The 27461-nt window shown below is 39.3% G+C and overlaps 1 protein-coding gene across 4 annotated transcripts in view; it reads left to right on the top strand.

Moving 5' to 3' along the window:
* Positions 1-27461, top strand: part of LOC121271986 (E3 ubiquitin-protein ligase ARIH1) — a 53424-nt gene that overhangs the window by 12595 nt on the left and 13368 nt on the right. For 3 of the 4 annotated variants that reach the window (XM_041178263.1, XM_041178265.1, XM_041178266.1), the window contains exons 3-9: positions 4072-4216; positions 7305-7367; positions 20495-20587; positions 20689-20744; positions 25579-25645; positions 26034-26140; positions 26258-26300. In XM_041178263.1, the coding sequence (XP_041034197.1) occupies positions 4072-4216; positions 7305-7367; positions 20495-20587; positions 20689-20744; positions 25579-25645; positions 26034-26140; positions 26258-26300 (574 nt within the window). The remainder of the gene's footprint in view (positions 1-4071; positions 4217-7304; positions 7368-20494; positions 20588-20688; positions 20745-25578; positions 25646-26033; positions 26141-26257; positions 26301-27461) is intronic. The other variant, XM_041178264.1, reaches the window with a different exon arrangement.

The following is a 27461-nucleotide window of genomic DNA, read 5'->3' as shown; positions in this document are numbered from 1 at the left end:
TCTGGTGATCTGTTGAACTAGGTTTATAACATTCATGCAATTGCAAGCAGTGTGTCTGGAATAATTGGATGTTTGGCTCATTATTATTAATTGTAAAATCTACTTTGCTTCAATTTTGTCTTCAGTCACTGATTAGAAACTTGCAGCAGAAAATTGCACAGTGTAAGTTTGTTTTTAGAAGAAGTAAGAGATTTAAAAATAAGTTCATGTTGAAAATTGCTGAAGGGCCAATTTCATTTATTATATAAAAATGGCAAAAAAGCCAATTGCAAATATAACTATGGGCACTGAAAGCTGTCTGGCTGTTCGCTCAGCATTCTGTTTTGAAATTGACCAGAGAGATGCTGGCATAGTGATGCAATGATGTGTTGTGCTGAAGACAACCTAGAGAAAGCTTTGAATCCACTTGCAAGGCCATACTCTTTAGTGCTCCTTATGTTTCCTTATCGCGTTTCCCACTTGCCTGGTCATGTTTTACAGTACTCTAATAAGCATATGAAATAGCAGGAATAGGTCACACAGCCCCTCAAACATAATTCTCCATTTAATAAAATCATGGCTGATCCTCCACTCCACTTTCCTATATCCTTTGATTTGAAAGTTCACAAAGACCTTTTGGCCTCTGATTTTAATATACTCAATGACTGAGTATGCACAATGCTTTGGGTGGGTGGAGAATTCCAAAGATTCAAAACCTTTTGAGAGAAATTTCTCATCTCAATTTTAAGTAGATGATCCCTTATCCTGAGACTATAACCCCCAGTTCCAGCCAGGGAACAACTTCGCAACATTTACCCTGAATAGCAGGGTTACGCTTGCCACCTTCCAATGCACTGGACCCATTCCAGAATCTTGGAAGTTCTGGAAGATCACAATCAGTGCATCCACTTTTTCTGCAGCCACCTCTTTTTAACTTAGGGTGCAGGCCATCAGATCCAGGAGATTTTGTCAACTTTCAGTCCCATTAATTTCTCTAGTGTTTTTGTTTCTTTACTAATATTAATTACTTTAAGTTCCACACTCTGGTTAGTCCTTTGAACTCCACTATTTCTGGTATGGTTTTTGTTCTTTTACTGTGAAAACAGTCCCACACTATTTGTTTGAAGCCTTTGTGATTACCTTATTCCCCATAACTTCTGCTGTCTCAGTCTCTAAGGGGCTTGTGTTTAACTTTGCTACTCTTTTCCTTTTTACTTATTTATAGAAGATTTTACCTGTTTTTGTCTTTCTGGCTGATTTACTATCATTCTATTTTACCCTTTTACATTTTTTTTTGCTCACCTTTTGGTTCCTAAAACTCCCAATCCTCAAACTTATTACCCTTTTTGTCAATGTTATGAGCTGTTGAGTGTACAGTGGGATTTTAAAGGGTGAGTGCTGTGTGTTTTAAGGAAGGGGACCTGTATCAGGAATGAGAGGGAACATTTCTTTCCTGTAAGGTTTTGGTGGGGTGAAACAGAAAAGAATTGGAAACAGGTGGGAACTTGCAGGCCCCTGGATTAACGTGCAGTAATGATGAATTACCAGAGGAGACTCCTTTCTGTGGTGGTGGGGGGTACAGTTGCTTCAGTGTCCCTAGTTTACTGGATTTGGTGGCTGGGGGGGTATGGATGGGAGAGCTCTGGAGTCCCTATATAATATTACTGTAGACGGACTCTGATCTTATTCATACTTGCCTACTAAAGACAACAAAGTGAATCTGCCTTGCTTTGCATTCACTTCTGTGGTTCTTTCAGTGGGGATTTAGTTCAGGCATTGGTATCTGGTCCTGGAACTGCTAGCTAGACCATCACCTCAAGACCAGTGAGACATTTGAATGACTACACACACTGGTGGTTGCCCACCCCACATGCTCAACAGGATGAATTTTAGACTACTGGTAGATTGGACACATTGCAAAACCAGCCACGAGTAGAAATGCTTATGCAAAATGAGCACAATTGTCAAGTGACTCTTCAGCTCACTCCAGCCGCTGGTATTGGGTGCACAGCTTTGGCTTTGCTACAACCATCAAACTTTGTAATGAGGTTATGCAGCAGCAGATGGAAGCGTCTCGGATGATAGACAGTGAACCATCATGGCTCCATCTGCCTCACTGGTGCCCATTCAATTACGTTTTCCTACCAGAGTGAAAGATGTTCATGGCCTGAATTATTCCATGGCATTATAGTGACACTGGATCATGAAGTCTAACTGAATTTGGATTTTTTCCCCCACTATTTACATGGCATTCATCCTGGCTGAATCATTAATGGTTCAATTCTGCCACCATGAGTATATTAATTAAATTATAATTTGTTAGATGGAGCAGCACTCCTCTCTTTCTAAAATTGCTGTATTTGATTGTGGGTCTGCCGAGCTGATTGGTTACCACTGGCTGCTTACCTGTACCTCCGTCAGATCCATTCAACAGGCAACCTGCTGTGCAGCGATGAGCTCTCTTTTGTGTTTGTACAGACATAGAAAATCAAGAAAAGACCTTCAGTGTTAACACTAGCTGTTAGGCAGTGCAAATTTTGAGCACCACCTCTCGTGGGGAGATTGTTTTATTAGATATCTTTCTGGAACATTGTTTAATTAAACGTTAAACCCATCAATGTTAACACCTAGGAGTGGGCAGTAAAGGGAGGGAAAGCCATAGCAGATTTCAGGACCAGTTGCAAAAGACTTGTTGCTAGATTAATTTAATTAATGCCCTCGGATATCTGCTGATGTCAAGAGCAACATAAGACTGTATAAGTCTCAGACACAACAGACTTAGCAACCCATCTTTATCTGCCCTAACCTGTCTGCTAGACACATAGACACCACTCTCTTGAACTCTGTGTAACATATATTCTACATATAGTATGTTATGTTGTATATATGGGAGCTTTGGGTTTCCTGGGGCATTGATTTGAATGAACAATGTGCTGTCTGGGCCATGTATTGGAGATACTGATCCCTGTCCAAGCACCTGATACGCACTTGCACCATGCAAAGCTCTGCTTCAAGAATACTATGTCCTGGAAATTGTCCATAGTTTATAACTCCAGAATGTAAAGAAAATTAGATCAGTTACATCTGATGTTGGGATTGGGAATTAACCAATCTCAAAATTGTTATTAATTATGTGTAATTCGTAGAGGAGTCATTTGGATTAACCTTCACTAAACAATTGCCCATAATTTACCTCAACTAAACTGGGAACAATTTGATTGGCACCCTCTTTCTGCAACCTCTCAGTTGATTTATTGCCAGTCTTCAGGATTCTCTTCACTTTCTAAGCCTTTGTCCATTACAAGGTCATGGCCTCACAAGCTTGTTCCCCCCCTTCCACCTCTTATTATGAATTGTTGCTAATGTTGAACATGGCTGTGGCTAATCCCAACATACATGGGAGTGACTAGAAATTTGTCTTGGGATGTGATGTGCTGCTAAAAAGCAAATTGGCAGGAAATTGCTTTGTAAAACTAGCCAATCTCCTGTGGATAAAAGGAAAAAACTGCAGATGCTGGAAATCCAAAACAAAAACAAAAATAGCTGGAAAAACTCAGCAGGTCTGACAGCATCTGTGGAGAGGAATACAGTTAGCTTTTCGAGTCTGTATGACTCTTCAACAGTGGAGTTGTTCACCACTTGTTAAGATCAGGTGTAATCTTCATGTGAAGCAGGATTAAAGAACGGGATAATTGGGACAGGGTAGTGGATGATATTAGTTGCTGTTTTATTAAGCCATACATTTTGTTTTTTATATTTCCATTATAAATTCCTGTACCCACCTTTATACTGGAAACTGTTCATGTAAACTTGTCACGCTGTAATTATGCTCTTTTACCAGTGATGGGGTTGTGGTGCCTCCACTAAGGGGTGTGTAATTGCAGCATGACAGATTTACATAAACAGTTACTAATATGTACACAGGAAATTATATTGGGAGAAGGTTGATAATTAAGTGCATGCAAACATAAAGTTTTCCATTGAAATGCTTCTATACATTAAGGCATCTGTTATGAAAATGTTTCTATATGAAGCAGATGAAAATTGAACAAAATTGATTCGTTTTTGCAATGGCTGCATTGCTTCTTACAGATACTTTGATGGAAACTTGGAGAAACTTTTTGCAGAATGTCATGTAGTAAACCCTTATAAAAAATCTCGAACACGCCAGATGAACACTCGATCATCCTCACAGGACATGGTTTGTGCGATCTGCTACCTGAATTATCCTAACTCGGTGAGTCTCAGACTGAAGAGCACAAGGTGCAACTTTCTGAAGTAGCCAGAGTTCAGCCAGCCACAAACGATGTCTCATAAGTAATAAGATTTTACAACTGGGCTTCATGAAATCTCTTTGTTAGTTGCAGGAATAATCATTCAAGTTACTGAGATTGGAGCAGCTTAAGTGTATAAGATCCTGGGGAAAATTCCTGAGCAATACGCAAGCTCAACAGATCAGTTGGGTAGTGAGTCACCTCTAAAATAAGTCATCCTGCTCCTTGCTCAATGCTGCAGTGTCCTTGACCATTTAGGGTAACCCAAGGATATGTAACTCCCAATTGCTGCTCACTGTAGCAAATGACAAGTAAGCTACTGCTCTCTACTGTGTAGGATACTTTATAGCCTACTATGAGACCAATCCTATATAAGTTATAGTAGTATTTTTGCTTTGTTCGTAGACAACATGCAACTTTTTAACAAGAAAAATGTTGCAATCTCTATAATTTTTTGAGCTTACTGAGTTCTGGTTCTGGTACAGGTGCCGTGTTTTTTAAAAAAAAATTGGAATGGAGTTTTTTCATAATGACAAATTCTAATAGTTTCTGTTTAAGTTTTTGTCCCAGTTGTACACCCTGGTGAACCATGGCACTCATTGAAATTACTCAGTGGATCAGAATTCTTTTGTTCTGTTTGGAGAGAGCACATGCTCTTTTTAAGAGGTGGCATATTAATCATACTGGTTAATAATCCCAACTCTACAGGACTCTGCCAAGTGATGTCTTTAATATGAAAAAAATCCTTAATTACTGAAAGGAATATTTTCAGTAACACTGACCTGATCCTGTGTAAAGTAGGTTGAGGGAGCCCCAGTTTTGTTGCCATTATAGTCTGTTCATAAGCAAGAGACTGGCAATTGATTCTGGTGCTTGTCCAAGGTAATAAATGCTAGCCTGCACCAATGCAGTTTGTATTTGACAAGCATCTGCAGGTGTAATATTTTGAGATACCTGCGTCGCACTGTACAGAGTATCTGAGCTATTCCAGAAAAATCTTACTGGGCTGCCTTGGTGAATAACACAATAGTAGAACAGACAGAACTATAACAGAGAAACTGTTGACTAGTCACCAGAAACTACTTTTTGAGCAAGTGGGGGGTTATGTGTCTGAGGTTTGGCTAAGGTGTTACTGCTAAGCTATATGGTTCCATATTATCAAGTACTCAATCCAAATGCATTGGAATGCATTTGTTTGAATTGATCAAAGAGTCAGTTTCTTAATACATTTCAGCCACCAATCATTTGGAAAGCAGGGTCTATGTTTGTGCTTCTGTGTTTTATTTTAAAAAGCTTCAACATTCATGTTGGAAATTTTTTTCAGGTCACTTCCTGTAATTTTCTTAGTTCCTTGTCAATGGTTACAATATCCAATAAAACTCCACTCAGATTCTAATTGAGTGCTTAAGCCTCAAAAACCTGCTCTGGTCATACTCCCTGTTACTATTATGAGTGAACTCAAAGTTATGGCTATATATGGCTTGTAAGCATTCATGCAATTGCAACCTCAAAGCAAATCAGCACTGAAATCTTTTACACTACCTCTTTTTGGACACTAGGTTTTTAAAAGTTAAAATTTTGTGTGAGATGCTAAATTCACACAATGACCAAAGCGCCCAAACAAAACTCGTTCATGCTATGTAATGAAAATGGGTGTTTGAGTGGAAAATGTGATGTAAAAATAGAACGTTTTGTAATTGGCTTCTTGGTAACATAGTTATATGTTGCCCCTCTGATTTTTGGATTACCTTTCTACATTTTCCCCAGTTTTCTCAATCTGTACCTGGGATTGTGGTGGGCTTTGAGTTAGTTGTAGTTCATCTTTTGCAGCACATCCTGCATGTCCCTTTTTAACTATTTTTCCAATAACAGCAGCATTTCTGGCAAGGCCAGCATTTATTGTCTATCTCTAGTTGGCCTTGAGATGGTTGTTTGCCACCACTGCCTTAAACAGCTACAGTTCATACAATGAAGGTACCCCTGCAGAATTGAGGTCAGGAGTTCCAGGATTCTCACGTGACTGTCATAAATTCAGCTTTTCTCACTCACTCCCTGGAGATATTGATGTTTTTGAGATGCTAGGCTAGTGGTAATCGCAGTAACACTTTACGTCTCAGCCTAAGCTGAGACATTTGTAACTGGGGTCAAGTTCTGTCTGCTCTGTTCACTGTCACTGTGAAAGTATGAAATAATCACTTTCAGGAACATAATGTTAAAGAATCTGATTTATAGCCAGAGGTCACTTATCCACAGTTAATCGACCTGGCTGCTGTGCTTGGCATGTCCTGTATGAAAGATTTATTAGTTCGTTTGTATATCAGTTTCCACACTGAACTGGTATCATTTAGCACAGTGCAGCACTGGAGTTCACACTGGATTAACAAATTAACATAACCTAAACTCAAGTGGAGCAAACCCTAATTGGTTACCCTGGTCTATAGTGCTGGTTAAAACCTTCCTAGAAAATTGCTGATGTCCCACAAAACAATAGTTGCTGTGAAAACACAACGTACGAAGTTTATGTGGTGATATCTCTAACCCATGAGAGTATAATTTATAAAGATGAATTTTGAAAATGCCCTATCTTTGTTTTAACTAGTGAACTTGATTCTGTGTCCAAAACATGCACCATTCTCATTTGAAACGTGTTTTTTTTTTTCAGACTCCCCACCCAATCATTTTTCTCTCCTCCCCACCTGAATCTCCTAATAAGGCTGGTCCCATGGGCACATGCCACCCCCCCTAACTCACCCAATTAATTATGCTTTATTTTTGAGCTTGAATATCATTGGACAGGCCCATTCACTGTTGTGGGTGTCTTTTATTTAGATCCTTTTCTAAAATAAAATTTGAGGTAGATTTTTAACAAGGCAGAGGTTTGGATACTTCTGTGTTAGATTAGGTATACAAATTGTGTAAAGTTTTATACATTTATAGACATTTTAGTCTGAATCATTTGCTTTAATAACTGTATAATATGTAGAAATTGAGAATAGTGGTGTAGCATAAAGCAATGACAAGGTGGAAACCAGTCTCGTATTCTCTTATTAGAAAGAAGAAAGTGGGGGGTCTGGAAGCGCCACTAGGATCACTAACTCAGTATCAGATTGCCAGGTAGGGTGGAGATTATAAAGCTCTGTATAGTGTATGGGGTGGCACCTTGTATTGAAAATTTTGCATTTTTTGATCAATATTGTGGCCGATATTGATTAGTTTTAGCTCCTGTGGCTTTCCTGCTGGCGCATTCAATTCCAAATGTTCCCGCTTCCAATTGCCTTTGGTATATACTGTTTGTATCGACCAACCATTTCACTGAATCAATATTGATATGTCATTCTAAATGGATCATTAATTGGTGAAAATCTCCATAAGTGTGCCACCCCTAGTAGAGTAGTAGTTGGTTTGAGTTTGCTGTGTAGTCTATCAAAAATACATCCACCCATTCATTGATTTCCCCCTCAAACATAAAAATTGGACATTCAGCTGAACAAATGAGATGGAGGATGATTCTCCGAGCTGGATAAGTAGGAGCAAGAATGAAGCCGAAGTCTGTGCATTGCTCCTCCACGTTCAGCTTTAACGTATTGGCTGTCTCTGGGATGAAATGAACTGTTCCTATTCCTGAGAAGAGACTTCGAGGCATTCCATCAAATGGTTCAGACCGACCCTGATTAAACTTGCTGAACCTGCAGCTATAGCAGTGACCTGTGTGTCTTAACCATAATTTGGGGGTCTGATTTGCGTAGAGCTTTTCAGTTTAATAAATTGTTTGTTCCAGTGAAACAATTAGAAACCTGAAGTTGGTTATGAATTATGTCCATTTGATCGACTACAATGTGCCTAAACTCTTAGAGCTTCAGCTTGTATTTCATGTTGAAGGTTCTGGTTATAGGAGGGTCCAGGAAACATTCTGGGCTGATGTTTGCACAGGAAAGCAAGAACACTTTTCAATTAAATAATTTTTAAATTTGATTTTTCTGCACTTTCTAAGACAATTTCACATAAATCTTGGTACATTAGACATTTCATTCCAGTTATTCATTCAGATTGGTCTCCTCTACATTTATTTATATATGGAGTACCTTTGGTTCACTCAGTCAGTGTCCGAGCCAACAGCCATCCCTTAACTAAAAACAGTAAATGGTCATTTATTTCATTGCTGCTAATGGGACCTTTACTGTGCCCAAATGAGCTGCTGTTTGTTGCAAAATATTGATTGCATTTCAGAAATATTTAATTGCAGTGCCCTGAAGGCATAAAGAGTGCTATATAAATCTTAAATTTTTATGTTTAAAGGGAAATATTAAAATAGGTTAACCTCTTTTCAGAGATTACGTGTTATTGTGTACATAATATTGCTGTGAGACCTGAAGGATTTGCATCACCTTCTTTACAATAGTTTTTGTAACTTTTTCATTTTTATGTCATGTGAGAGCACAGCCATCATCTAACATGAAGTAAAATCAGAAAATGCTGGAAATACTCAGCAGGTCAGGTAGCATGTGTGGAGAGATAAATGGAGTTAACGTTAACTCTGTTTCTATCTTCACAGATGCTACCTAACCAGCTGAGCGTTTCCTCCATTTTTTTTGTTTTCATTTCGGATTTCTAGCATCTGCAAATTTTGGTTTTGCACGCTCTACAATGGCAGTCTTCAGTTCTTGTGACCAAAGGAGGCCAAAATAGAAGACTGAATCCTGGAGAGTCATTTCTCCAACTGATCTATCTAGAGGTCAAACTGCTAGTTAGTTTCTAGTGATACAAACAACTATAACAAAATTCTAGAAACAAACAGTGACAAAAAGTAAAAGCTTTGGTAATTTATTGGTCAAGCACATTCATTGTTCACTCCAACACTAGATCCACAGTAAGAGAGGTAGAAATAGGGCATGTGAAATACTAGTCCAAAAGTGATTACTACACCTGAAAGACAAACCATTTGCCCCTCTTCTGTATTCCATATATTATATACTACAGAATATTCTCCTCACAAAGTTAGTGCTCATTAGGAGGACGGAGGATCTTTCTGCTTGGGTCTGGGAAAGAGTTAAGCAACAGTTACTTGAACTGTATATTGGTTTTTAACTGTAAAGTTTAGACAACATTTGGAGCTGACATAAGGCAGGTGTCTTTACTAGACCAGGCTTGCTAGAAGGTTACAGTATATAATGTTAGGTTGACTGCAGTGATGCTTTGAGTTGCCTTGCAATCTTCATTATGTCAACAGCTGTGAAGCTCCTGACATCGGTGTCATGTTTGAACTCTGTGGTAAAGTAGAGCACTGCTATCAGCTGAGCCGAATTAAACCTGGGCAAGAAAGTTGGCCTTAATATATAGCCTGATTGTCACCAGTTATAAGAGATTGTGCAGGCATCTGTAAAAATTATGGTGCTATCACTGTTACACATAGATAACATGCTAGATATATTATAAACCTACCAAGGAAGGTAATGAAGAGAAAAAACAAGGGGTTATTAAAACTTCAGTCAGATACCATGGTGTTGTAGAGGAATAGGTAATGATGGCCTAAGTGGCATTTTTCTTTCCTGACGTATGTTATAAATATGTAACTGAGAGGACAGCAGCTACTCTGACATAAGAAGCCAATATAATGATCTTCCCAAAACACCAGCTGCTGTACTGGCATCATTAGAGCCTTGGACCATAAGTGTTCCTAAATATTTTCTGTAACTTTTTCTTCAAAACAAATAACTCAAATGTTAAGCAACCGTTGAACCTGTTGATCTTTTAAGCATAACCTCTTCTTGATAAGATGTACATAATCTATTACCACCATTCATTAGCACAGAACACAGGACATTAATGCTTGTGAAGCATTCCTCGCAGTTAATTTCAACAGGGACTGTTATTATCCCTGATGAAAGAAGTCTTTGGGAACCTGGCATAGGAAAATATTGCATCCCCAGGCACCACGATTCATCACTTTGTGCATCAAATTGATATTAAAAAAGGCACAGCAAGTTGCCTAAGTGATGACATTTAAATGTTAAGCAAAGCCTAATGGCTCTTGGTTCAATTAAAGATAACATTTCAAGGAACTTTTGACCTGGAATGCCCTTGTGATGCGTTTAAGACCAACAATGCAATGCTACTGAAGCCTAATGGAAAAGTGTCCAATGTAACGCTAATTTACATTAAGTTGCAGTAATGTAATTTATGTTGCAGTGTTGCCCTGCCTTCCTATAAAAGAAGAAGCTTTGTACAAACGCTGCTCTGATAATTTAATACAGGAAGTTTTGAAAGGGACGTTTTTCAGGATTTAGCGCATAGACCTTTACCTCCTTGTGTTCCACTGAACAGCAATATATTGAAATTCCTCAACAAAAGGTGGAGTCATGTAAACTGAACCTTAGCGTAATGTTCATCACATGAGCTACACAGGTCTCTTTTGCTTTATTTCAACTTTCTCTCATTCTAACAAAAATGTAGCCAGTACCAATTAATAGTGGACCCAAAGTCTAAAATATGCATTAGAATTAGATTCACAAAGGAAATACTATCCAAGCTGTATTTCATTATACTGTATCTATCTAAATTTCTGCGATTTATTGACTACAGTCAGCATTTTTATTGTAGTTTCTTATAAATATATGAATTAGCAGCAGGAGTAGGCCATTCAGTCCCTTGAGCCTGCTCTGCAATTCAATAGGACTATGGCTGATCTGATTGCAGCCTTAGCTCCACTTTCCTTCCTACCCCTATACCCTTGTCAATCAAGAATCTATCTAATTCCTGCCTTTTCCTATTTCTTCTGTTTCACTGGGTCGCTACCAAAGTCAGTGTTACCAACGTCAGAGTAACCAAAATAGTTGACCTCAGAAAACAATCCACATTTGTTTATTAGGTTGAGGCTCTCAACACATGCTGTTAAATCACTGCCCAGCTGTTTTCATCTTCTTTTGTCTGACCTGTTTCAAACTGAGGGGGTAATCCATTTGCAAACATAGGATCATTCAGACCCTCAAGCCTCTTCTGCTATTCAGTTAGATCTTTGCTGATCTGTATTTCAACTCCATTTCTCTGCCTTTGCTCTATATCCCTTTATCCCCTTGTAAATAAAAACCTATTCATCTCAGTCTTGAACATTTCAGCTGATCCCCAGAATCTACAGCATTTTGTTGAGGGGGTTGTGGTGGGAGAGTTCTAAGTTTCTGCTGCACTTTGTGAAGATGTGCTCCCTAACTTGACTCCTGAATGGTCTAGCCATTCTTAATGGTTCTTAAGATTATTCTTCTTGTCCTGGATTCCCCTACCACAGGAAAAAGTTTCTTTGTACCATATCAAATACCATTGTCATTTCAAACATTTGCATTCAATCATACCTCAACCTTCTGAACTCTAGGATTGCAAACCAACTTCATGCAATTTGCTCCTATCATTTAAACCTTTACATTCTTGAATACATCTCGTAAATCTGCCCTATACCCTTTCCTACTGAAATACATCTTTATTGAAGTTGGGTACACAAAACAGAATGCTGTACTTCAGATGGGGGTCTGACCATCGCTTCTGTGATGCAGACTATCTATTGGATCTTTTGTACTTGTGCATTAACTTTTAGTTTTCATATACTTAGAAACCTATATTGCTTTGCTCTTCCAAAGCTTCTGGTTTCTCACCATTAATAAAATATTCCAATTTGACCTACTTGAAGCCAAATTAGATTTCTCACATTGATCTCCATCTGCCATAGTTTTGCCCTATCATTTAAACTATTTATGCCTCTTCTGTAATTTAGTTGCACATCTTACTATGTAGCTATTAGCTGAAGTAGTGCTGATGAATTGTTTTTCACCGTGGACATATTTTTAACGGTGCAAGGATGCAACAGAATCTTTCCTGTCACTGCAGCAAAGTGGTTCATGTGTATGGAGACATTTCATGGGTTGTGGGTGATCTAATCGAGGTGTTTGAAATGGCGATGCCACCTGTAGTGTTTTCATCCTAGTAACAAAGTTGGAATAACCTGTGTGAGGCAAGTCTAGATGTATTAAAAGGAGGTTGCCATCAGATGTTGTGTTGCATTCACAACAGTTTTTATAACAGGTGGGATCATGAGAGCCCAAGGAACACTCCTCTACTGTAACTGCTTGGAGAGCGGATGGTGCTGAGTGTAACTGCTGGAACACAGGGCAATATATCAGATTCCTACAGATTCATCCTGTAGGGCAATGTATATATTCACATCAAAATGGACTGAGCTACAATAGACCAGGCTGACAAGGAGGACGCTGGTTATTTTGCAAAGACATTCCCAAGAAATGGATCTTCCAAGATGCATTCAACAAGTTTTCTCAATTTTCGATCCTTGGATGTTTGACCAGATTGAAATCAGAATTAACAATTCTGAAATTGGTGTATTCTGAGGCACTGCTTGTTTTGCCAGTCACAAGCTTTTAACAGAGCTATTTTCCTGTGAAGAAAGAACAAAACTGTTCTTAATTCGCAGCAAATTAGTATTTAGTTGCACATCTTGCTGTGGAGCTATTAGCTGATGTAGTGCTGATGAATTATTTTCGCCATGAACATATTTTCAAATCTGTTGAAACCCATTACTGCTATCACCAGTCTCTGGCCAATTCCCAGTCTCAGGTGCCGTAATCTACAAGAACATTGAAACTTCTAAATTCAGCAGAGTGAAAGTCAGCTTGTGAAAATCATTACAGTTACATCATCGAGTCTGTGGCATTTGCCTGTCTTTCATGTCTTCTAAAACAAAAATTTCCATATAAGACTGGCTCCATATATCTTCTTCCACCTGTCAGATTGTAAGGCTGTCACTACATTTCAACACTAACAAATCACTCTATCTCTTGAAGGAGATGATAAACTGGGGCCTTATCATCTGCTCCAGTGGAAGTAAAAGATCTACTGCATTTATTTGAGGAGGAGCAGGGAGTTTTTTCCCAGTAGCCTGGCTAATATTCCACCTCAAGACTGGCAGAAACAGTGAACTAACCATTCATTCATTCATTCATTTTCTCTCTATGGGATTTTGCTTTGTGCAAGCAGACTTGCCAAGTTTGGCAACAGTTGCAGCTTAAATTAATCCTTCAATTATATAGTGCTTTGAAATGCCCCAAACGTGTTCCAAGATGCTATATAAATGCAAATCTTTTCTGTCAGCTGTGGCTCAGTTGGTAGCTGTTTCGTCTCAGCCACAAAGTTCTAGGTTCGTGTCCCACTCCAGGACTTGAGCATAAAAACCAAAGCTAACATTCCATTGTAGTCCTGAGGAAGCGCTGCACATTCGGAGCTGTTTCTCAGATGAGACATGACACCCTTCTGCCTGCTCGGGTGATGTAAAACAAAAAAAAAATCCCATAGTATTGTTTCGAAGAAGAGCAGGGGGGAGGTATCCCAGTGTTTTGGCCAATATTTATTCCTCAGTCAACATCACAAAAACATTATCTGTTAATTATCATGTTGCCCTTTGTGCGAGTTTGCTGTATGCATATTCGCTGCCGCTTTTCCTTCATCAGGACAATGACGGCACTTAAAAGTACTTATTTGGTTGTAAACTGCTCTGAGATATCTGGTGTTGTGAAAAACACTATATAAATTCTAGTGTTTCTTGTACTGAGTTTCCTTCACCTGCATAAGTTTGTGAACAAGTTCCCTTTTTCAAAACTTAAGTCTCAGTGAGATTTAAACTTGCAGCAAGGTGCAATTTCTCTAAACTTGCCAAAATTCAGTGTCACTAATGTCTTTGTGAAAATAGTATTCTTAATTGTAGCTCCTTAAAGTTCAGAAGATTAATAATTCTTTTACTCAATTCTTCAGAGGCAAAGTACATTTGAATCTATCTCTTGTAGTTGATGGTAATGAACGAACTTTATCCAAACAATGAAGTTGTCTGTTCAGCCAGCTAAATTTTGCGAATGATTTTGGAAGGACGTTCAGTTGCTGAAGTAACTTTTTAGAGGTGGCATAATGTATATGTAAATGAACAGGAGCTGACACCTGTGGTGATTATTGTCAACACAAGAGGCTTGGAGAATTTGCCTTATGACACTAAAGGGCAAGCAGCTAGGCCTTCCAACAACCAAATGCACACTGGCAGCTTTCATTATCCACTCTGTCTAACTGACTGTGTTTGAAATTCTGTATACGAGGGAATAGAATCTCTGATAATTCCACCTGAATAGTGCAGACAACAGAAGCTGTTTATAAAACATTGCTGATGCATTCTCTGCAGTGTTTATGGAGTAATTCAAAATACTGAGGAACTGTGAACTATTCTTACACTCTGGAATATATATGAAGGCCTGACTACAACCGGCAGCTTGTGCTGTTCTGGCCATAATCTTAAAGGGCTGAAAGGACTATCTCTTTAGCTAATGGTGAAAGATCGTCTGTGATTTCCAACTAGTCAGAAGGTCTAAAGTAGCAGAAAGAAAGGGATGTCTTCCGTATTTTGTTCCTTCTCAAAGCTGGCTAAGTTGGAACAGATCAGAGCTTCCCGGCTCTCCTGACTGCCTCTTGTGACTGCGTGGACTTTCTGATTGATATACAAAACTTGTACCCAAAAGAAAGTCACAGTTCTTCCCTTCTGAAACTGAACAGAATGGATGTGAACAACTTACCTTTCCAATTATGTAACGAGAGCAAAAGGGAGCTTAGGTAATAGTTTCTGCAGTTTGTACCTGGTGAGACCATCACAGTGATAGCCATCACACTGTCAGTAGCCATTTCACTACTTTCAAATCGTTTGCATGAAGTAACATTGGTTGTGGGATCGCTTAGCTCTGTCTATCGCATGCTGCTTCCGCTGTTTGGCACACAAGTAGTCTTGTGTTGTAGCTTCACGCCTCATTTTTAGGTATGCCTGATGCTGCTGCTGACATGCCCTTCTGCACTCTTCATTGAACCAGGGTTGAGTCTCCGGCTTGATGGTAATGGTAGAGTGGGGGATATGCCAGGCCGTGAGGTTACAGATTGTGGTTGAATACATTTCTGCTGTTGCTGATGGCCCACAGCACCTCATGGATGCCCAGTTTTGAGTTGCTAGATCTGTTCAAAATTTAGCTTGGTGGTAGTGCTACACAGCACAATGGAGTATATCCTCAATATGAAGGCAGGACTCCGTCTCCATGAAGACTGTGCATTGGTCACTCCTACGAAGACTGTGCATTGGTCACTCCTACCAATGCTGTCATGGACAGATGCATCTGCAACAGGTAGATTGGTGAGGACGAAGTCAAATAGGTTTTACCCTCTTTTTGGTTCCGTCACCACCTGCTGCAGACACAGCCTAGCAGCTATGTCATTTACCGCTCGGTCAGTAGTGGTGCTACTGAGCCACTCTTGATGATGGACATTGAAGTCCCCCAGCCAGAGTATATCCTGTGCCCTCAATGTGGAGGAGTACTGATTCATTACCACCTACTGCAACCCCCTCAGCTAATCAGGAGGTTTCCATGTCCATGTTTGACCTGATGCCATGTGACATCATGGGGTCCAGAGCCGATGTTGAGAACTCCTGGGGCAACTCCCTCCTGACTGTATACCACTGTGCAGTCACCTCTGCTGAGTCTGTCCTGTCGGTTGGACATACCCAGGAATGGTGCTGGTGGTGTCTGGGACATCGTAAAGTATGAATCCATGAGTATGACTGTCAGGCTGTTGCTTGACTAGTCAGTGGGACAGCTCTCCCAATATTGGTACAAGCCCCCAGATGTTAGTAAGGAGGACTCGATACAACCCTCAATGGGCAAATGCAAAACATTATTCAAACTTTGCTGTTTGCCACCCAGCAATTTCCAAAAGATTACTGTTATTTTTATTTCCTTTTAAACAGCCTTCTCGGGATATTTTGGGTATCTTTGTTTCAGCTTGTGGCTTTGACCAGAAAAAGCTTGTGGCTTTGTGATCACTCTGTAATGGCTGCAGAAAAGGAAACTTGCGTGATTGAGGCTAATCCATTTTCTTACAGTGGCAGGCATCCCTGTGACCTCACTAGGTAGTTTTATCTATAATGGGCCTGTATGTATGAAGTTTATCTTGTATAAAAATGAATTAATTAACCTGGAGAGGTGAGTAATATGACTTTATTGAGAGTCAGGGGGCATTTTCCTCCCTTATTTACTTTGTCTTTTCAACAAGGGCTTTCTTACATGATGTTTATCCACTGTTAGAAGATGTTTAATTAAGAACATGTACACCCTGTTCAAATGATTCAAGAATCTTTTGACTAAAAGTGTCCGTGTTTGTTACTTACGGAGGCAAAGCTGACTGACGTTTCAAGCTATATCCAATATCTATTTCCACTACACAAGTTTCCCAATTAATTTATTAAAATGTGTATTCTTGTCAAGTGGGTCCGCAGTGGCTTACTCAGATCTTTAGTCTTGATTTTGCTATTGTAGCTTTTATTTTCTTGATAAGCAGAAGAGAGTTGCAGACAATGATTAATTATCTTGTGGAGCCTTGCAAAGTGACTGCAGGTTTGAGTTACTAAAGTAGTCTGAGTGGCATCAATTTGGAATTATGATAAATGGATTAGGATTGTTTCTCACCAGTAATCTGGTCACTGTGCTTCAAGCTCAATAATCAACTTGACTGTCATGTGTAATTCATTCAGTAAGTGTAACATCACCTGTTCACTGTATTAACCCGGTTAACCCTTTATTTGCTACTGGGCGTTGTATTTATTGTATGTATGTTGTGTAACTGATTTAGGATTGACTAAGTATTTAAGAATCCAAGACAAAATAGTTTTAGTCAATCTTAAACCTGTTACCCAGGGTATAAGTATTCAGCTAAGTGGAGTCTATAAAGCATATAAGTCAGGTGGAACAGAATTGGCTGAATTTAATACAGATAGATAGTCACTATATTAGCTTGGTATTCAGGATAACCACGAACTGCTTCTTAACCTTCTCCCCCAAAAAGCACTGCTTTTCTAACAATCAATGATACTTAATTTTGATATGTGTGGCACTGACCTTATGATATTTGTGGAGTCCACAGAGTGAGATGTCAACATACAATGTCTTGCATTCACCGAGTCACTATTTCCCAGATCTGCTGATGCCAAAATCAGTTGAAAACCAGTACTGTCAGTTGTCCAAAATTCCCTCAAAGATGTCATTGATAAAGCACAGAAGGATGAACTTTACCAAATATTAACCACACCATATGGAACTGAGTTTAAACATTCTCTCCATTTTCTGTAAAATAAAAATTCCTCTAAATTATTTATTTGATATTTGAGGGACAATCTTGTATTTGTGCCTCCTTGTTCTGCACTACCCCACAAATGGAAATAGTTTCTCCACATCCAACTATTGAAGAGCCCAAGTTTTCACAATTTTTAATGATAGTTATGTATTACATGTGGATGATGTGTGCATTAAATGCTGGAAATGATACTTTAAGGTCAGGGGAGCTGTGTATGTTTCTGCTGCATCTTGGGAGAATGGTCTTGGATTCTTGGGAGAATGGTCTTGGAGTCCATCCCCATCCTCTGGAATCTGAAACAAACATTCGAAATGGAAGTAGAAGAGTCTTCAAACCTGGCTGGTATTGGTCCTGGAATACTAATGGAGATAGTGCTATCTGTACTGTTGCAAAGGGGAATTGTTCCAAAGGACTGTGTTTGGGTTGGGGGTGGGGTGGTGGTGCAGGTACTACTAGACTAATTTATTACAATTAAATGAAACCTCAATGTGAAGATGTAAAGTTATAATGGATGTTGTATATATTGATATTCAGAAGGTGTTTGAAAGGAGCCCTGCTATTAAAATGAAGGCATGTGATTTTTTAATATATTGGGATGTGAGTGATGCTGGCTAGGCCAGCATTTATTGCCCATCCCTAATTTCCCCTGACCAAGTGGTGGCAAGTTGCCTCCTTGAACTGTTGCATTGCATGTGGCATAGGTTTGTGGTTGGGGAGGGAGTTCCAGGATGTAAGTGAGATGTAATCACATGGCTAGGTTTGACTGGGGACAGGAGGCAAAAGTAGAGTGAATGGATGATCTCAATTGGCAGAGGTGCCCAGGTACTATTTTTGGGACCGCTTTATTTTTCCGTTCATATAAATGATTTGGATATAGCTATTGTGTCCAAGTTTGATGTTGCAGATTAAGGGCTTGGTAAACTGAAGACGCATGCAAGTGATTTCAAGAGCCATAAACAGGTTAGTGGATTGGGTGGGTCAGTGCTAGATGCAGTTCACAGCATAAAAACAGTGAAAGAGAAGCATACGCTGTACAGTAGGGCTTTTGACAGAGTGCAAGAACAGAGCTCCAGGTATGAGGATATGTTGTTGTTTGAAGATGGTAAACAACCATTAAAAGACAAATGGGATCTTGATATTTGAACATTCAATATTTAAACAAACAATGTTAAATTTGAGCAAATCATTAAGTTTCAGACTTGAATCAAACGTATTTTTTACATCCCCCTGATAGGTACAATTGTAAAATGTAATATGACAAAAGTGGGTAATTAAGTTAAATTATCTGACAACAACCTAATAGTGTGATGAGGAAGTTTACCTGTTGAGAGTACTGTTTGTAGTTTTGGACACATTCCATGGTAAGATGATGACAAAGGTTCATTAGAGTGATGCAAGAGTTGACAGATTATAGTTATAATGTGAAGTTATTGAGGTTAAGGGTAACCCAATATAGGTTTTCAAGATTGATAAGTTTTGAGACAGTAATGAGAGAGAATTTCTACTGGTTAACAAATCATGACAAGGCGTCATCGGTTGAGGATTATTACAACAATGACAAAGAGCAGCTAGAAGAAATATTTTCAAAGGCTTAGAAGATCATGGACTACTTCGCCATAAATGAATATTGAGTCAGAGACTACTATTTCTAAAGGATAATAGGGAAGGGACTAGGGTTAGAGTAGATTGTCAGTTGAAGAACAAACAGTTTGTGGGTTGAATGGCCTCCTTTCAGTTTGTCATTTGTGATTATTCTACCTACATCATTGAGGTGATGTGTCCTTCACAGGAGTCATCAGTCTCAGAGACTTGCTTTCTTTCCTGTTGTCAATGAGTGACAATGTAAAGCTTTTATTGTTTCCAGTGCTGTTCTTTTAATAGATGGTGCTGTCTTTCAGCATTGTCTTTGCTTTTAAAGTGCTTGTAGGTAATGAGCCAGCCCTGTAAAAGTTCAGAGAACATTGGCCTGGAAAACATCTAATTATAAAGTTACTATTGTATTCGCTTAATTCAGGAATTAATTTCTTACCCGCAGGCAAGTTCTGTAACTCTCTGCATTTCCAAAGGCACTGACAAAGCCCAGCTATAATTCTTTCTGCTTGCTCCCTGTTTATGGGTCAGTTGGATCTGAACAAAAAATACTTTTAAAATAATTAAGATGCCCTTTGGCTGAAGATTGAAGCAAAATCCAAAAGCTTTACTGTAGACAGCTGCACCCAGCCCTTGGCTAGTTAGAAGTCTAGCACTAAACTATTTATGATTTAGCTAAATTTTAGCAAGTCAATAGGTAGAATGCTTAAAGGAACTAGTTCGGCAGGTTCAAGATTGGGTAGAGAAGATGCAAGTGAACTGTGTGAAGGGAAAGGATAAGTCAGATGATTCCACTATACTTGAGGTGGTAGGCTGAGTCTAGAGTGATGCAACCCTAAGAGTGTTGACAGTGAAGGCATTGTAATATCAAACCTTTCCCAGAATAGTTTGGGTGGGGGGGTGCTGTTGGAGGCGAATCATGATTTGCACCAAACTATTCCATAAAAGGATTTAACTTTGTCTTTTAGAAACCCTTTCATTCTTTCAAGTGTCTTATTGCAGTAGTGAGGTCCAAGCTTTGCCTTCAGGTAGCTGCATCCTGTGCCGTCGCGTGGTGAGTTGGAGGTGCTGCTCCACTGTACCCCACAGAGTCGCATGGTGGGCTGTGCTGCTGTGCCCTTCAGGGGGTGGGGGCTGCACTGTAATACCCTGTGGGGTCACCTGTATATATAAGTATCCATTGTCACTTATTTGCGACTATTTCCAGATCCTGACAGATCAGACCTTAATATCACTAGGGCAAAGCAGAAAATAAACCATAACTGCAAATAGGACTTAGCTGCCTGTGCTTCAGGGCTGGACATCACATGGACTATGTGTTAGACCCCTATGTTAAGAGTTTTGCTGTGTTTCTGTAAAGTGGCTGCATGTGATTTAATGTTAAAATGTTCTCAGGTGCTGATTGCTGATGACGCTGGTTGATGACACTAATTTCCTGCTTTTTGCAGTACTTCACAGGTTTGGAGTGTGGTCACAAATTCTGTATGCAGTGCTGGAATGAATACTTAACTACAAAAATCATTGAGGAAGGTATGGGGCAGGTATGTGTCCGTTGTCATATTTATTTCCTTTTCTCTGCTTGGAACTGAAATTTTTGAGTCTGACTGCATTGGTAACCTCATTTGTTTTGCACCTTTTGCAGACTATATCCTGCCCAGCTCATGGCTGTGATATCCTAGTTGATGACAACACAGTTATGTAAGTATTGTTTTAACAGCTGATAATTGTTTCCATTACACAAGCAGTTATGGATAAAGTAGAGACACTGTAAAGATTCTAGTCCTGGGGTGGATGACTAGGATTCCTGTGAAGTGTAACAGTGTGAAATTTTTGTACTACGTCCACTTGAACTGTGAAAGGCACTGAACCGTGTAGTTTCAGGTACTGTCCATTTAAATCTAGGTTGTAACTGGCAAGGGTATTTTGTCTGCTAGTGTGAAATGGTGGTTGCAGTCCTGTTACTGGAGCATCTAGTGATGGGAGCAATTTCAGGTGATAAATAAAGAGAATATTAAGCAGTAATAGCTTAAGTATGATTTTTTTCATAACATGTTAGTGCCAACACATTAAACCGAGGAATAACAATAAACGCAGTTGCCATGGTCATAAACCAGTGGGAATACAGCTACAGGTTCTTGTAATTAGAGGTCACAGTAAGGAGACTGCTTTCTGTGAGGGTGGGCGGGGAAGAGCCAAGGGCAGTCATTCTTGATAAAATGTAGAGATTGATGACTTCAATTTCTCTCAGTGCCCCCATAATTTGTTTTTAACATTCCTTTACCACAATGAATGCATGCTGTCTTAAACACCCCTCACCTAAATATTAATTAACTTCATTAGTAATCTTAAAATAATATATGAACTTTTATGTTAATAAACAAAGAGCTTGCAATTATCTGGTGCCTTTCGTGACCTCTGGACACCCCAAAGCGGTTTAAAGCCAATGAATTGTAGTCAATGTTGTAACGTAGGAAACATGGCAACCAATTTGCACTCAGCAAACTCAGAAAAGCAGAGACATGATAATGGCTGGATTTTCTGTGATGTTGTTTGAGGGGTAAATAATGGCCATGACACTGCGGGAAACTCCCCTGCTCTTTTAAATAGTGTGATTTTTGACAGCCTGCTCCAGCTGTGCTTCAGTGTCAACATGGGATGAAGGTATTGTAGTTGTCAAGCCAATCCTTTCATACTTGGTTTGGTTTGACTGTTTTTGCACTTACACAATTATAAATGTTAACTTCGTTCTTTCATATTTGCCACTATCCATATGATCATCTCCCACTTCCATATCAGTGTGACAGTTTTGGATTTGGCTCCACTCCAGACTTGAACACAATTTAAGCTGACACTTCAGGATAGCTGTGAGAGAACCTCGAGTTGTCAGTGGTGCTGTCCCTTCTGATGAGATGGGAAATTGAGCCTGTCTGTTGATGTGGGCATTAAAATTCCCTCTTTGGAGAATAGAAGGGTGTTCTCCTCATGACAGTTTCTTACCACCAAAAGAAACAGGTTAGGAGGTCATCAATGTTTGAGAGCTTGCTGTGCCCAAAAACTAGCTACTTTTACTAGCTACATAATAAAAGCAATTCATGTATTTTGAGGTGTTTCAGAGCCACAGTAAGATGCTATATAAATGTTTTAGTCTTTGTAAGTACAGCACAGACATTTGTACAGTCCTCGAGTGGCAGACAATCAGCTTGACTCTTGTAACTTGTCAAATGGCTTTATTCCATAGCAACCTTTCTTTCTGAGTTGCTCATTAACTAAGTTGTACCCATTGTTATTTGAGGTTTTTGGGCTTCTGCATCATTTATCCAAATACTGTATTGGTTATTTATTTTAAGCAGTTTCTGTGTTGTGCACAGTATAAATAGTTATTGGGCTGTATAATGGAAAATGATTTCCATACAATATCATCTGGGTCATAGCACCAAGTCAATCCGGGATACAGATCTTAATGACCACAATTAAGGAGTGTCACACACAAACAAGCAGACTGTGTCTTGTTGACTGCCAGAAATTGTCTTTCACAAATGTAACTATGAATCTGTTGATTTATATTTGTGTGGGGACTGTTGGTGGAAATGTAAGGTTTAGGATGAACTCCATGCCATTTTTGTACAATTACTGTCAATGTTACAAGGAGTAAAATTTGCTGACATTGTAGAGTTATGTGAAGACACTTTTATTTGTTATTCAATAGCAGCTTTGAGCCAAACAATTTTGCTGTGTGTTTAACAAACTATACTGCTTGCTTTGTTCCCCATTCATGTCTATCACTTTCCACACCATCTTAGATTGACTTTGCAAGCCTGTCTCCTGTTTCTTTAATAATTTGTGTAGTTCCTGAAACTAGTTTACTCATATCAAAAGGAATTGACATTTGCAGAAGTGAGCTTGCTGTAGAGCAGCTGCTTACAGTAGTGGTACTAATTTCAATGCACTAACAATCCAGGGATCATAGAGGCTGCAGAAATCAAAAATACTAACCCCAAGTATTACATTTGAACTTGTGGAAGAGGAAAATGTTTAGTTCACTTAAAAAATCTTGAATAACAGGGCAGATGGTGTTAATGCAAAATGGACGTGATAACCCAGGTGAGGTTGGAGAGTAATAGCAAGAGTTGTTTTTCTTGGAATCACCAAATATGAGATTACTCATTACAGAATCAACACTGAAATCAAAGATCATTTTAGAACTAAGCTGCCTAACCTCACTTTGTAAAAGGAATAGGAACAGCAGGAATTAGTTATACAGTGGTTATGATAAGGAAGAAAAACAGTATATACACATATGCAAGATAAACATGAAGAAAGAAATGGAAGGTTATGCTGATATGAGGAAGCTTATGTGGAACCTAAACAGTGGCATGGACCAGTTGGATCAAATGGCCTGTTTCAATGCTGGAACTCTTTTATGTAATTCTGTTTTTTATATTTGTATCTCGGATGTAAGCATCACTGGCAAGGCCAGCATCTGTTACCCGTCCTTTTTTGCCCTTGAGAAGGTGGTTGTAAGCTCTGCAATCCATCTGGTGTAGATGTATCTACAGTACTATTAGCGAGGGAGTCCCAGGTTTTTCATCCAGCGACATTGAAGGAACGGCAATATAGTTCCAAGTCAGGATGGTCTGTGGCTTGGAGAAGAACTTGCAGACAGTGGTGCTGTTCCCTTGCACCTGTTGCCCAGTCCTAGGCATTAGAGGTCATGGGTTTGGAAGGCACTGTTGAAGTCTGTGATTCTGTGTAAAAACAAAAGAAAAGTCAATAATAACTGAAGTGCATCCATCTCTTTGAAGCTTTTCTCCCTGTCTAGTGCTGCAGGGTTGTTTTGCTGTGGTAATGGATGCGTTTGATGGCTTGTCTCTTTGTGCTTCCTGAACCCCTCCTATGTCAGTCACAATCTTGGGGTGGAATGCTATCCACCTACCAACCATTCTTTATACTCGAAGCAGAGCTTTATGGTGCTGTGACAGTATTTATGAGTGAACAGGTCACTGCAAACTCTGACCTGCAGCAATGACAGGATGATGAGCTTCAAAGAGGTGAATGACCTTTTGCCATTTTTGAATTCTTAGCACATAATCACAGAGTCTATAAATACAGAAATAGGCCTTTCAACCCAACTGGTCCATGCCAGTGTTTATGCTGCACAGCAGTCTCCTCCCACACTGTCAGCATAACCTATTCATTGATTTAAATAGACATAATTCCTGTTGTTCTATTTGTTTTACAAAACAAAGTTGGGCAGCTTAGTTATGATTGACCTGAGAGTTGAGTGTACTTGATTTGTGAACAAGGTGACAGCCATTTCATTTTAGTGTGTTCGATTTACACAAGATTCATGTTGATGACAACCATGTATTTGTCCTAATGTATGTTGTTGTGTCTTGGTTCTGGTGATAAACCTACAGGATGGGTTTGTTTTTGGAGAACAGGGGTCTTTGTTTTTTTAATTTATTCTTTCATGGGGTGTGGGCATTGCTACCTAGGCCAGCATTTATTGCCCATCGCTAATTACCCATGTTTTAAAGATGGTGAACCCAGACCCCCCTTGATTTGTATATTATTTTTAGGCTGAATGTGGGACTACATTTGTACTGCACCCATTTCACTAATGACAAACATAGTAACACAAATTACATCTAGCTGGAGGCTTTACTTGATTCCTACTTTGCTATTGATCTTACCTTATACCAGACTGGCATGTAACAGAACATATGAGACCTCATTATATAACACAAAAATACATGGGGCAGTTGCTATTTTTTTATTTGTTCATGGGATGTGGACATCGCTGGCAAGGCCAGCATTTGTTGCCGATCCTCAATTGCCCTAGAGAGCTATTAAGAGTCAGCCACATTGCTGTGCGTCTGGATTCACATGTAGGCCAGACCAGGTAAGGATGGCAGGTTTCCTTTCCTAAAGGACATTAGTGAACCAGATGAGTTTTACAACAATAGATGGTTTTATGGTCACCATCACTGAGAATAGCTTTCAGTTCCAGATTTTTAAAATTTTAATTAATTTAATTTATTATTTAATTGAACTTAGATTTGACCAGCTGCTGTGGTGGGATTTGAATGCATGTCCCTCGAACATTAGCCTGGGCCTCTGGATTACTAGTCCAGTAAACATTACCACTGTACCCCACCTTCCCTATTCATCAGTGTATTGTTGGATACCAACATAAGTTATGATACAAGTGAGGAATGTATTTGGCCCATCTTAAGGCACATCCAGGAAAAAAAAACCTACAAATACTCTTCACAACATCTGACTGCATAGCATGCATCATACTAAGGAAAGCAGTTCAGTTGTATGTTTATCAGTAACCACACTGCAAAGAATTTTGTGCATTCAGAAGATATAAGAACACCACCTCCCAGCCCCATCGTTATCACTGAGCTAGGATGTCAATACCATTACAGATTGTAGTTGCATTGAGTTGCTTCCTCCTTGTGAAATGGTTGCTTTCCTCTTTTCTAGTTGAATGAAATATCTTCTAAGAAATGTTTATTTTTTCCAGGCGTTTGATCACAGATTCCAAAGTCAAGTTGAAGTACCAGCATTTAATAACAAACAGTTTTGTAGAGGTAAGGCTTTAAGATCAAATACTGTGTGTGGAAGTGCACAATAGATAGAATTAAGCTGAAACTGTTTTGTAAAATTTTGCAAGAGTACATTGGCTGCTGAACTGGTGTCATAGTAATTCCAAAAATTTTATTTGAATTTAATTAAATTTAATATTTAATTGTAAATATATTTAATTTGGTTTTTAAATTGCTTTGCAAAATGACGGTAACTGGAGCTTGCCAGTACTGAGTGGGGTTGGTTGTTAGGTGTGCATCAGAATTCGGGCAACTGGGTAATTGATAATGACAATCTGACTGGCATCTGTCCCTTTTGTGCCACCCTCTCATCACCATATCTATTTTTTGTTTGACTGAGTGAGACACCAACAGTTGTGCTTTTCCATCACAGTGCAATCGACTGTTAAAATGGTGCCCTGCCCCTGACTGTCACCATGTTATTAAAGTCCAGTACCCTGATGCAAAACCAGTTCGCTGTAAATGTGGGCGGCAGTTCTGGTAAGTGTACAACAGATTTCTACCTAAGTGCCACTCTTTGTTATTGGGCGCCTTTAAGTATCTGAATTGAAGTCTGAGTCTCACAAATATTAAGAGAGTCTTTTGTTTAATTTACAGCTTCAACTGTGCTGAGAATTGGCATGATCCTGTTAAATGCAAGGTGAGAGACTCCTACATATAGGAACATAGCAGCAGGAGTAGATCATTCAGCCCTTGAACCTGCTCCACCACTCAATTAGATCATGGCTGATCATCTACCTCAGTGCCATTTTTCCATGCTATCCCCATATCCCTTGATGCCATTAATATCCAGAAATCTAATGATTTCTGTCTTGAACACGCTCAATGATTGAGCTTCCACAGCCCTCTGGGGTAGAGAATTCCAAAGATTCACCACCCTTGAGTAAAGAAATTCCGTCTCATTTCAGTCCTAAATGGCCTGCCCCTTATTCTGAGACAGTGTCCTCTTGTTCTATTCTCACCAGCTAGGGCAAACATCCAATCTCATCTACTCTGTCATGCCCTCTAAGAATTTTTAAGTTTCAATGAGATCATCTCTCGTTCTTCGAAACTCTGGAGAATACAGGCCCAGTTTCCTAAATTTCTCCTCATAGGACAAACCTGCCAACCCAGGGATTAGTCTGGTGAACCTCCATGGCAAGTATATCCTTTCTTAGATAGGGAGACCAAAACTGTACACAACACTCCAGGTGCAGTCTTACCAAGGCTCTATACAATTGCAGCAAGACCTCTTTACTCCTGTACTCAAATCCCCTTGCAATGAAGGTCAAGATGTACTCCCATCAATAAATTCAAAGTACAAAATCAAAATACTGCAGTTACTGGAAATCTGAAATAAAAGAGAAAATGATGGAGCAGAAATAACCTGGCAGCATCCATGGCGAGATAATTATCAATAACTGTTCTGCCAGATCTGTTGACTATTTCCAATATTTTCTGTTTTTATTTACGAAAATAATTGGATGTACCTGTGTAGGCAGCAAAGGGAGAATAGACGAGCTAATATCCACTAAAAATTGACTGGACAATCTATGAGACATCTTGTTTCTCAGTAGAAGTAGGAAATTGCCATGATAATAGAGCGAGCAGGATAAGCCACATTAAGTTACAGGTGGCGCAGCTGAAGTCTTGAGTTCCCGTGGGCTGAGTTCAACAAGTGTCACATAGAGCCCAGAGATTCCTTTATGGATGGAAAATCACCCTGGGATGCTACAGTAACTAAAGATTTCATAACACTGGCAGAGTCTAGGGATCAAGTCACTTTCATGGGCAGGATGACGCAGGGAGAGCAAAGACTGGT

The sequence above is a fragment of the Carcharodon carcharias genome, chromosome 32 (genome assembly GCF_017639515.1).
Source record: "Carcharodon carcharias isolate sCarCar2 chromosome 32, sCarCar2.pri, whole genome shotgun sequence".
Classification (NCBI taxonomy): Eukaryota; Metazoa; Chordata; class Chondrichthyes; order Lamniformes; family Lamnidae; genus Carcharodon; species Carcharodon carcharias.
Note: the sequence above shows the minus strand (reverse complement) of the source record. Positions and strands in the feature narration are given on the sequence as shown.